This window comes from Serinus canaria, chromosome 1A (genome assembly GCF_022539315.1).
Source record: "Serinus canaria isolate serCan28SL12 chromosome 1A, serCan2020, whole genome shotgun sequence".
NCBI classification, from domain to species: domain Eukaryota; kingdom Metazoa; phylum Chordata; class Aves; order Passeriformes; family Fringillidae; genus Serinus; species Serinus canaria.
Window position 1 is genome coordinate 14,191,964 of NC_066314.1, and position 12,694 is coordinate 14,204,657.

Below are 12,694 nucleotides of genomic sequence, written 5' to 3' on the forward strand. Positions count from 1 at the left end.
GTACTGCTGACCCTGGTACCATGTGTTGTCAGCACCTTAACCAGTATGTGCAGGGAAGTCCTGGAGAAAATAGTAGTTTATTGCAGGGACTTTCTTTTGGGTAACGTTAATTTGCATTATGCAAAAGTGAGTGTAGGATGAAAAAATGGGAGGAATGGGTGTCCCAAGGGAAAGAGAAGCCCAGAGGTTAATGTGATGTGTATTTTCTGAAAGGGGGATAGCAGATGAACATACCTTTTTTGGGGTTAGGAAAGATGGTCAAAATTATGTATTTTTATCCTTTGCCCTTACACGATGGTGAGGAGAGAGAGCCCAGGGGAAGACAGTTTTAACCTTTAATCAGGTGTGTTCACAGCACACCATTTGCACACCAGTGTCTGGCCAACAACTCTTCCTCACACCCAGCCAGTGTGGTTTGGGTTGTGTTCTGCTGCTGCCCTGCTCCCCCAGGGAGAGGCTGTTAGCAGAACCCTGTCACCATGCCTGCCTCTCAGACCTGGAGTGCTGTGCCTGTGGGGTGTCCCCTGGGGCCCTCCAGTGCACCCCAGTGCTGTGGGAAGCCCGTGCCAGACCCAAGGGGTGGGCACGGGATGGGAGCAGATTTTGCTCCAGTGACAGTTTTATGGCTCAAGGGGAAGCACCAATCTGGGTTTTTAACAGAACAGACCATCTTTGGCCATGTCACCTGCAAGCCAGCACCACACAGCATTGACAAGAAGTTAGTATTAAATCTCTGAATTATGACAATACTTCCTTGGTGTGGAAGTATCTTGGCAAAAGGTTTCTGATTAGAGAAAGGAAAAGGCAAGACTGTAGCCATCCCTGGCACTGCAGGAGTCCCTCAGTAAGGGCTTGCTGCTTTATGGTACAGCAGAAGATGGGTTGAGATTTCAGTGTGCAGGGAGGCTGTTGAGGGCAGGTACTTGCTCTGTGGTCAAGTCAGCAAAAGCAAACTGGCAGGGCAGAGGCAGACTGATCAAAACCTGAAGCTGTGAAAGAGAACATCAGGGGGAAAAATCGATTGTGAGCTGAGAGAAGGGATAAATTAATGTATAATAATAGTGCTTCTAGGTGAGTGTGCTGTGCTCTTGAGTTGTGTATGAGGGGCTGCAGTTGGTGTGGGTGGGCAGTGTGATGGGGAGGCTGTGGGAGTCAGGCTGGCATGAGTGCCACTGTACTTTATAGCTGCCATCTTTCTTACCTCCTTTGTTTTGTACATTGGTGCCTACTGCAGGACACACCACAAGAACACAGTGAAGTGGGTATAGGAATGGAAATTTCTCAGGCTCTTTTCATTCTTGTCCCTGACTTTTCTAGCAGATGTTCTGGAACTCTTGCTAGTAGAGAGATGGGGAGGAAATGAATGTCTGTCTGTAGCTGGAAGGGGATTAGGTTAAGAGATGTAGCAGGCATTTTTTAAAAAAGCAAACCTAACCTGCTTTCCCCTGACATTCTTATCCTAGAAACAGGGAAGTAATTTAAAAGAAAATTCATCTCTTTCCCTCTCAAAAGCTCTGTGTTGAGGACCTGTACTGCAGGTATGGGGCTCAGCCTTTCTCTGCAGCCACGGGCTCTGCCTGGGGTGGCTGTTTGGGGTGGCCCATGGCAGTACAGGGACACGTGCTGATGGAATCAGTCTGCATGGAACTGAGCTATGACCTTCCTTCCTGCCCTTTGCAGGATCTTTTTAATTTTTTCAGAGACTGATTTGACAAACCAAGCCATAAGTAGAGGGCGTAGTTGCTTAGGAAGGGTTAGAGGCAGATTATATTTGGTGTGTAAATGCAGCTGTGATTAACTGAACAGACAAAACCAAGGCCAGGGAGGCAGCTGTTGCCTTGTCTTTTTGCTGTTAAGTTCTCTGGGAGAGGATCTGTTGCTAAGGTTGTCTTGTGTAATGATACAGTGACACTGAAGCAGGAGGATGTGATCACCTTGTCACATCTCCAGTGGCATTGATGATACAAAAGCTCTTTGCTCCCTGTTTCTTCAGAGGCAGCCAAGTGCTGCAGCTTTCTTCTGGGAAGATGGGGAAGGAGAACAGCTAGTTTGGGGATACTTGCTAAGACCTCTGTTTCTAAAAGGCACCTCTGAAGCTGGGGTTTATTTGCACCTTCCTTACTCAGATTGGGCAAAGATAAAGACATTCTTGTAAAGACATTATTTTTCTGCCAATGTTCAGTGAATGCAAATTGTGTCTGATATTTGGCCTTGGCAGTGGACCTGCTGGTTAGAGAAAATGTCCATGATTGCAATATAAAGTTAATGTTTAGCAATTAATGCTTCAAGGAGCCTTAAGGGACTTTGCCTGCTGCCTTTTGTGCACTGGCAAGGGTTTGATGGTGCAGATCTGTCCACCATCTGCTCTTCCACACAGTGCTTGCTAGAGCACTGGCATGCATTTGAGCTGGCTTAGATAAAAGCATGTGAAATACTTCATATTTTCTGCCATAGTTTAGCATCTTTTCCAAAGCATTTCTGGTTGCTGCTGGCCCAGGAGAAAGGCAGTGTCACCTTTCCCTGCCTTCCAGAGGAGTTTTGTGAGAGCTGGTACATGAATTGATCAAAACATGAATCTTCCAGGCTGGGTAGTGTAGCCTCCCCTGGGTGAGAGCTGAAGGCATGCTCGGAAAACATATGTCTCTGTGGGGCTTCCACTTACCAAAATTCAAGCAAAATGTCGTTGTGGCTTGATTCATGGTTTTTTTGTTATGCCCTGCATATAGAAATATGTAGAGTTGCAGGACCAGTAATTTTATTTGTGAAAGAATGAAAAGACCCAGACTGGTTTGTGGTCAGGAGGATCCTGGTGTGGTCTGGGGACAGGAGGCCATGGCAAACAGCTGCTGGCCAGGCTGGCCAGCAAAGCAGATTTCAGACTCTTTCAGCAGGACCAGTTGCTCTGCAGCAGCTGCTTCTGAGTCCCTGCAGAGCCCAGGTGGTTGTGTCTCTTGCTGGGTTTAGCTGTAATAGCCACAAAAATGGAACTGAAAGAGTTTGGGGTTGTTGGGTTTTACCCTTGAAAATTTTCCTGTAATTACTAGGTGAGAGTGTATTTTGCCATATGATTGTCTAGTTGTAGAGTGTTCAGCACATAGGACTATTTTGGAAAAGAAAAAAAAAGCAAGGGGAGCTGAGTTTTGACTCATAGATAACAATTGAAAATTACTATTTACCAAAGCTTAATTCCCTGGCTGGTGGTTGGCTATTAAAAGTGACTGTGAACAACAGTGGTATTTAAACTGAGCAGGGCCACTGTACAGGGCAGGGTGGCCCCAGCCTTTGGCTCTGCATGCAACAAGTGCTGCTGTTGCTGTGCTTCAGCTGGTAGTGTGGGCTCTAGTGGGCACCTTTCTAGAAGTTTACAAATTCACTTTGCAAATTTTGAACTTCACTGGAATAATAGTGAATAATTATTCACTATTATTCACTGGAATAATTGCCACCCTCTGTGTGGCAAACTGCAGCTTCTGCTGCTGCTCATCCAAGGGTTCATAGCTTTGAGAGCGTCCTGCAGCTTTAAAAAAATATTTATTTCTTGTGATCTCTGAGGATCCTGGTATGAAGCTGTCATTTCTGGGCCTCAGCCTCAGCTCAGTTGATTTAAAGTCCAAATTGCAGAGCCCAGGAGCCTGGCAGATGGTGGCGGGGGTGGATGTTTCTTGTAACTCCACAGAAAACAGATGTTTTCAAGGCAACTGCAGAGGTGTTGTGGCAGGAAAAAGCAGAAGTGAGACTCCCCGACCTTACACTGTTGTATTTATAGTGAAAAGTGCCAGCTGTTTCAATGGGTCACTCTCCATGGCCTGTGGCAGCTCGCTGTGTCCTCAGGGCACGATGGTGCTGTGCGGGCTGGGCTCTACCGGGACCCCGAGCCGCGGAGGAGGCAGCGGTGCTGCAGCCTTGTGACCCTGCGAGCTGCGGCACCGCTCCCCGGTCACTGCGTGGGGCCTCTCCCTCCCAGCTGGGACTGCCTGTGGCTCATCCTTCCCTTAAAAAGGGAGTTTGCCGAGAAGGGCTGTGTCCCCTTTGCAGCCCGGTTAAACAGCTCTGCAGAGGCGAGGTGGTGCAGGGCCAGCGCGGCCCGCGGTGCCCCACAGAGGGAGCCGCGGCCGGGGCAGGCCGGGCTGCTCCGGCACGGGAGGTGTTGGCACAGAAGGAGCTGGAAGCTCCCGGTGGGATGCAGCCCCGTGTCGCTGGAGGGGATTCCAGCCTGCTCGCTCCTGCCCAGGCATCCTTGAGCACCGGGCAGCGTTTGGCCGCGTTTTCTGCCCGACCTCGCCGCTGGGGAGGGCCCTGAGGGGATCCGTGAGGCGGCACTTGGCAGCACCGAAGCCAGGCCCCGGCCCCCGCAGCGCTGCCGGCTCGGCTGCTGAGCACTGACGCTGCCAGCTTCTGCTTGTTATTTATTTCTCTATCTCTCTCGCTTTCTCCCCTTGTCTTCTCTCCCGACCCGGGTTTCAGAGCTTCTCGGCTGGGTGGCAGCGGTGTCACAGCCCCCCCCCAGCAGAGCCTGCCCCTCTCCAAGACACAGATGTGCCGTCAGGAGCCAGGGCCAGGACACAGCACGGAAAAAAAATGGTTCAGAAAAGGCAAAACACTAAAATGGCCCCAGGAAATTTTAATTTCTTTCCCTTCTTCTGTCTTCTTTAATTTTTCAGGTCAGTAACATTAATGGGCTGTGGTGAAGTGAAGTAAATAATCACGTACGCCAAAGACAGCGCATTGATTTGTAAGTCTCTCCTCCCTAATTAGTGACAGCCTTTGTAGGGACTGACAGCAGCACTTAAACCTCTGGCAGCACATAGGCAAAGCAACACAGTAGAAAGGGAAAAAAGAAAAGACCTTTGCTTGCTTTTTGACTTTCATCATGTTTTTACTAGAAGCATTTTGGTATAGTTTAAAAAAGCTACTTGTTTTTGAATAGATCCATTGGTGTATCATAAATTTGAGTAACCTTAAAAAAATTATTCCAGTTTACTGCTCAGTCCAAACAACCCATGTAAAACGGTAGGTACCAGTCGGCATTGAGGTCACTGAAGGGGAAAACGTTGTATCACCATTTGATAATTGTAATTCTGCTACTTAATCAAACAAGGACCAGTGTAAGTGTTGAGGAGTCTTGCTGAGGTGCCTAAAGCTCAAGGCACAGCTGTCCTCATCTCACAGGTGCAGCAAAGAACATTCCTGAAACTGTCTGTTAGAAATTTCCCCTGGGTTCACTTCTAAATTTTTGCTAAATGAGGTTTCCCTTTGCTAATACAACAATAACTAATACATCTTGTGTTTTCTTTCTCTTAAAATAATGAATTTTAAAATATAGATATGCAATAAGTATGACATTCCATTTTCATGTGATTATGCTACTCTGTATTTATAAACTAATTGTTACAAAGACACATGCCTACCTAATGCAAAAAAAAAAAAAAAAAAAAAAGAGAAGTTACCAAATAGTATGCTGGCAGCCAGTGAGTTATTCCTGTTCAAAGGCCATGAAGAAGGCTTTATATAAGAGAATGTGCAGGTCAGTACAGTCCTGGGATGAGTTCATAATATGGATGAAGAACTAATTGAGACAGAAATAACAGAATACTTGCTAGTTTTGATCAGGAAATTTGGTTCTCTTAAGGCAGGTAAGGGGAGCTCTTTCCAGATATTTTAAATTAATGACAAAAACCATAAAGCAAGTGAGAAAAATTGTTCATATGCTTTTCTACTTGAAAGACTAATAGAAAAATATGACTGTCACTGTCTTTTCCTCATTCACTGAGGCCCATTGTTTTCCCTGACTACTTTCTCATGTCTCTGGTATCTGAAGTGTTCATTGTAAAATGGATTATTTGTCTTGCAAACGCCCATGTTTGGGGTTAAAACCACACCTGAGAGGCCTCATTCTCTCTCCTCCCTCATGTGTCCCAGTTTTGCCCCAAAGTGGTGCATGAAAAAGTAATAGGGTAATAACATGGGACACTAGAGGCAGTGTGAGAGTTCAGAGGAATGCCAGGACATAATAGCAAAGTGAATTAAATCAGGCTGTGCAGCTTGTTTACAGTGGAGTTGACAGGAACTGCTTGTAAAAGAAATGAGGTTAAAATTAATGACCAGGTGAATGTGCATATGTAGTTTAGGAGAGCAAGCAACCAATAAAAAAGAATTACTCTAATTATTAAAGTCAGTAGCACAGGAGGGGAAGGATACTTTTAAAAAACCCCAACAGTATCCAATCAAGCATTCAGCTCACTGTGTATGTTTAGTCTCCTTGCCTTTAGGTTTAAACCCCAGTACCCTTTAGGGTAGTGAGGGACATGGGGTTACTCACCTGTCCCAGCTCAGGTGTTCAGTCACACCACACCACTTGCTTGTTTCCCGTGAGCAAGCAGGCTCTTCTCTGAAGTAAGGGTTATCTGTTTTCACATGTTGGATGTTATCCTAAGCATGCAAAAAACTTTATCTGACAGAACTTGTCTTCTCATGTGATCAGCTTCCACTGGTTTTCAAACAGCTCCACTGAAACCAGAGTGAACACAAAGTTATGGATTTTTTCCTCCTCTTTCCTTATAGTTTGTCAGTAGAGATGTTCCTGGGAACAGGTTTCCTAATAGAAAAGGTTTCAGTGGTGCTGTTCCTGCCCTTGGTGGCAGGTGCCAGCTGGGGAGGGGATGCCAGTCCCTGAGAGCTTCAAACAAGAAGCACCAGAACAAGATGTTCTCTAAATATTTTCTTGCAGTACTAAAAAGTATTTGGTGAGGATGTAGTGGGATCACTGTGCTATGTGTGAATGAGCACTGTATGCTAAACAATCCCAGTGGGTTACCATCATGACAGAATTTTTCTCTCCAGCCACAGATAAATCAGCAGTGGCCAGTTGAGTTGGGTTTGCAATGAGCTCCTGACTCTCTTTTGGTTTCTGTTTCTTTTGTTCTTTGCCCTCCCTGTAATACTGGATGCATGACCCAATTCAGTCTATGGATCAATGTTATCCAGAGTCTTGGAGAGGTGAGGAATGACTGCAGGGACAATTCTCCTTACAGGTCACCTCCCATCTCAGGGAGAAGGGGAAAGGGCTCAAGGCATGCACTGCAACAGAGCAGTGTGCAGCAGGAATGCAGCTGTGTCAATAATACCTACAGAGCCAGGATTTTGCATCATCCTGAAGGAATTCAATGCCACAAAAGCTGCACAAAAAACCTCCTCTTAAAAATTCAATGATGAGAAAGTAGACTTACATTATTAACAAAGCACAGTTTTAATAAAAATGTTTAGGCTTGCATTTCAAAATTACTTACAAATAAACTTAATCACAATGCATATATTCTTTTCTTTAAAAAAAACCAACCATATTCATTCTAACATAATATATATTTTCTGAGTTATAAAATCCCATATAAATAGCAAATTCTTCTCAGTACACAGATTACAAGGATTCATAGAAACTGGGATGCATATCTGAAAAGAATCCTGAGTATGCATTCCACAACTGGCAGAAAATAGAACAATGCTAGAGTTGGACACAAGAAACGCTGTTGTCCCAGTATGTAATTTTCTAAAACAAACAACAAAAAAAAAACACAAAAAAAACCAACAAACAAAAAACTGAGAACTTTTTGGTTGCTCAAACTTGTTCAGCTCCCTAGAGTCAGGAATGGCTCTGGATGCTTCACTCACAGAGATTTTTGGGAGCACCCTGTGGATTCTTCTGGTATCAAAAAAAGAAAACAGTGTCTGTCTTCAGGAGGACAGAAGCAAGGCACTTCCTTAGAGCAGGTCAGTGTGGGCTGTAAGCAGCAGTTTGGACTTACAGCCAGAAAGCAGCAAAAAGTGACTCTTGAATGATGATGTGTGGAAACAAATTTGGAAGAGGCAGCCAGTTCTTATACTCCTCAAGGTTCCCCTGATTATCCCCCAAAACAACATAAATTCCAACAAGAATGAATAAGTGGAAACTTTGCATGTTAGAAAAATCAAAGCAGAAGTTCCCCTTTTTTTAGACTGAGGTAAGCAAACAAGCAAGTTGGACTAAGAGCAATTCATAGCAGCATTTAGATCAGAGCACTCTTTCTCTTCTCCCTTCCAAGAGAGCAGCCCAAGAGAGCTACGTGCCTGGCAGTGCTCCCAGCGGTGTGACTGCCTCTCCTCGGAGCAGGCAGGCTGCAGCGCTGCACCAGGACACCGGCATGCGGAAGCCTCACCGTGTGTTTCTTTTGGAGCTATTTTATTCCAGTAGCACAATGGGGTTTTTTTCTGATCATAATGAAAAAAAAAGTCAATTATTTGTGGAAGAAACACAGACAATTGTGCCTGTTGTTTTCAAAGAGTAATGTAGTAATTACATATTCCTTTAAACACTGCTGTTGGATAAAAGATTATGTTTTTTCATAGGGTCACGAGCTCTGACATTACTAAACCATGAATCACAGGAGCAAACTCATACATGCAAACTGCAGTAAACACACAGAGGCTTAAATTTTGTTCTTATTAGAGTGGCAACTCATAGAGATAATGAAGTAAATTAGAGCCATTTATAGTCTTCTGGCTTATTCCCAGTTTAACTGGGATCAAAACGTGGATGAACAATGTTACACTTAAGTTGAGCCATAGTTGCAGAGAGCAGAACTTCACAGGTAAACAACAAATCCATGATAGCATTTTAGAATCAGAAATTCCCAACAGTTTTCTGTCCTTTCAAATATTAAAAAGAACTTCTTTCTTCTTGGCATCCTATGAATACTCTCATGGTAATGTTCTTCCTGCTTTAGGTTAAAAACAACAGGAAGAAGTTGTAAATATTGCACAGTATGTTAGGATGTAAGACTAGAAAAAAAATGGCACTTGCAGGGTGACTTTTCAGTCCAAAGAAAAGCTCTTCATTTTTTCTGCTAATTCCTGTCTCATTTCTATGTGTTTTTTCAGGTTTTGCACTTCATGGGGCAGGTTAATGTCCCACACTGACACACAGGATTGTAACTCTGGAGAAAAGAAAAAAGAAAATTTGAAAACTGCAACAGAGATGAGTTATTGCATAATTAGAAATTATTTTGCTTATCTGCTTGTTCTCAATTACTCATAAATTTACCCAATGAAGCATTATCTTTAGGACCCAGAAGACAAATTCCACACACCTTGTGTGTGAGGTGATGCAGTTATGGGTTACAAGCTCTTTGTACTTGCACAAGTATTTGCATTCTAGTTTCTATATTTAGAGTATCCCATTTAAAAGTACTTGAAAAAAACATTTCTGGTGCCTGTTTTCCTTAGGAAACTGACCTGAACTACAGCTAATGCCAATACTGAGGTGCCTGCTAAAATTTCATCTCTATCTTTCCAAGCAGATATGCATTCCCTAAATGCCTATGAGATTCAAACCCTATTCACTGTAAAATAAAAACTGATTTCATAAGCTAGTGAATATACTGAAAAAGGCCACTTCTTCAATCTCCAGTCATGCAAACAACTCTATTCATGAAGAATTCACACTGTTTTTAGTGGAGTAGGGACAACTGAGAACACTTACATGAGTTGAGGCTTACAAACTAAGGCCTCAAGGATTCTGGAGTCTCTGATTCTTCTCTGTAATTAATGTCACTCTTAAATAAAATAAAAATGCTAACAAGCCAATAAATGTTCTAATGGTTACAGGAATTGGGGAATACCACAATGTAAACCCAATGCTCTGAAGTTTGACCCCTTTCAGTCAGCTCATCTATACTTGCCCTCTTTAACTTCAAACTGTCATTGCCACATTTTTAGGAGTCACTGAAATTGGGATGAGAGAAAGATGAAGAAGGGCATTGATCAGAGCATCAGCTTTAACTGTTCTTAGAAAAAACATGTTCTTAGAAAAAAGATGCAGTTCTTCTATCTTCCAGCACTTTGCTGTCCCAATTGTCAGGAAGCTTTTACAGATGTCTGACCGAAATCTCCCTCGCTGTAACAGAAACCTGTTAGTGCTTATCCTACCCACAGGGAATATGTAGAAGTCTTTATTCTCTTGCTCTTCATGTACATATTTGAAGCCTATTATTGTGTCCTCTCTAAGCTTTATTTATATTAACTAGTTTAACTCTCTGCAACATTTCCTCACAGGTTGCATTTGTTTCCTCTGGATATTCCTAGTAGTCCAGATCATTCAGCAATAAATGGTTAGGCTCCTCCAGCAGAGGCCCTATTAGCACCCAGCAGAGTGTAAGAATTAGCTCATGTCTTATAGACACCACTTTCATGGTGTGACAGTGGTGTTTGCCTCATCTGCACCCACATGACAGGGCTGATTCATGACCAGCCTCTGATCAATTCTGACCCATTTTCTGCAGCACTGCTGTTTAAGCTGGTCATTTCCTCATGCTGGTACAGCAGATCATTCTTAATAAAATAAAAGGTCTTGCATTTGTCCTTACAGAATTGTATCCTACTTCCTTCCAGACCATTAGTTCTATTTGTCAGGGTCACTTTCAGTTCTAATCCTGCCCTCCGGTGAGCTTGTCTTAGCTGTGAGTTGTCTGCAAAACCAAAAGGTACATTCACTATTCTTTCACTCATATCACCCATGAAAACTCTGGGGATTCCTGAGCTAGCATAGACACCTCTGGAAATCCATTTGATACATTCTCCAACTAGACAATGACATTTACTCTCCAAATAGAGTTTTGCAACAAATTGTATTGTATCCTTCAAACAGTGGCTTCCTCAGATCCATTTTTTGAAGTTACTTTCAGTTTGTATGAGCCCCGATATGCAAAAGAAAACAAAAACTATTTAACAGTAGTGTTTCCATAAAATTTTGTCAAATGATGATTAACTCTTCACTCTCAGTGAGTACTCAAGCACAATAGTGTCTCCTCCACTAATAACACAAGTTAGTAAAACACAATTTAGATACCTTTGTGATATTTGTTGTCTTCGGTGTCACTTTTGTAGCAATATCCCAAAACAAGGACCACATTCTTGAGACTCCCTTTTTCAAAGAAATAAAATGTCAAATCCTAATTTCAATGTGAATTTTGTAATTTAAGGACAGAAAGAGTAAATGGCATCAAGGCATTAGAGCATAAGAGGACAGAAAGCAGAGTTCAATCAATCAGACCCTTTATTCAAAATCATTAACCATGAAAAACTCAGACACAAAGACAATATAGTTCCCATCTCCATTTAATGTCAGGGTTTATCAGCGTTCCAAGGCATAAGCACAGGATCAGCTGCCCAGCCTGCTGAACAAGCCCAAGAACAAAGCACCCTATTATAGAGCACAGGCAGAGGTGGTAGAGTCACAGGAAACAGATGTCACAGCAAAAGGACAGGCTGCAAGTGAAGTCAGTCCCAGTGCACAGCAAAACGTACCAGTTCAGTTATGAAAACAAACCATCCAAATATGACAAAAAACTGAGTAAAAACTATGAACTAAAAGTTTTAAACTTATGATGGCATTTGTGTAGGAAGTGGAAATTGGGGACAGATCATAAGAAGGTGCCTATTGAATAACACAAAAAAAGACTTGTAAGACAGGAGTGGTTGGATCACAAAAGGGTAAACAGAATGTGCCAGTGTTTCAATATCAACTTCCTGCTTATTTCCAACAAGACATGTCTATAAATGTCTTGCAAAGATAGACATTTATATGTTCTCCTGCCACAGCAGCTCCCTGTTCCTACTGGCAGCACATAAGGGTGGAGAGCCCTTGGCTTTCAGCTAGTAGAGGAATACAGGGCCCAGCCTATGTCCCTGTGAGGAGCAGGCCAGGGAAGGAGCAGCCCCCACTGTGCAGACACCCCACTGGAGCACCACGCCTCACACTGCTTCAAGCACGGAGCCTGATGCTCCCAGGGCAAAGATGAGGAGGGGAGCAGTTCCTGGGGCATAAATAGACTGGAGTTTGGCTTAACTGAGAAAGCTGCAGTTGGAAAGCTTTTTAACATGCCCCGGGATCTCAGCAAGGTAGGGAAAGAGAGGTTTTTCCTGCCCCGAGGAGGTCAGCACTGTATTCTCCTCTGAGAGTGATGTAAATCTGGTTATAGTAGATGAGGGATGGTGGGAACCATACACATGCTCCATGCTCAGATTTTTCATAAATTCAATTTTTTTCTATAGCCAGTCCTATCCATACTCCTTACAAAAGTGATTGAAACTAACATATTACGTTTCTTATTTACACCTAGGTCCTGTCTTACCATATAGAAATCTAAATTTGCACTTGCAAAATAAACTATAGATTTACATCTAAATTATTCTCTGTGGTAAGTCTTATGCCTATTGACCATCAATGTGTTAGGTGACAGAGTTGGAAAATGACATTGTATTTCCATATTCATAAATGAAGTACAGATAAAATTAATGTGTCAAAGTCTGGAAATCTCTTTTTCCTTAAATATTTACCTCTGCTTGACATTACATGTTTTTACCTTAAATGAAACTATTTCACACAAATATTATAAAATATATTTCCCTCCATCTTCTCTTATTTCATATAAGCAATGTGGTACTGCTGAAAAACTGCTCAGCACCCTCAGTGCCATTTTCAGAGATTCCAGTAGAAACCAAGTCCTTGAATTTAGGAAAAAAACCCTAGCCCTTATAAATAATTGCTGCAAAAAGACAATCAAAAGAAAAAATCTACACATCAAACTGCATATCTCAATCTTATTTGCTCTTCTTGAGATTTGTGCAAGTGCAGCTAAACTCCTCAATATTAATTTTTCTATAA

General features: G+C 42.8%; 1 protein-coding gene across 3 annotated transcripts in view; it reads right to left on the bottom strand.

The window, feature by feature from the left end:
* Positions 1 to 7,212: 7,212 nt before the first annotated feature.
* The window catches only part of LRRK2 (leucine rich repeat kinase 2), a 63,421-nt gene continuing 57,939 nt past the window's right edge, over positions 7,213 to 12,694 (bottom strand). For all 3 annotated transcript variants that reach the window (XM_018910259.3, XM_050986389.1, XM_050986382.1), the window contains 2 exons: positions 10,877 to 10,951; positions 7,213 to 8,966 (listed from right to left, as the gene is read on the bottom strand). In XM_018910259.3, coding sequence (XP_018765804.2) covers positions 8,845 to 8,966; positions 10,877 to 10,951 — 197 coding nt within the window. In that variant the 3' untranslated portion in view covers positions 7,213 to 8,844. The remainder of the gene's footprint in view (positions 8,967 to 10,876; positions 10,952 to 12,694) is intronic.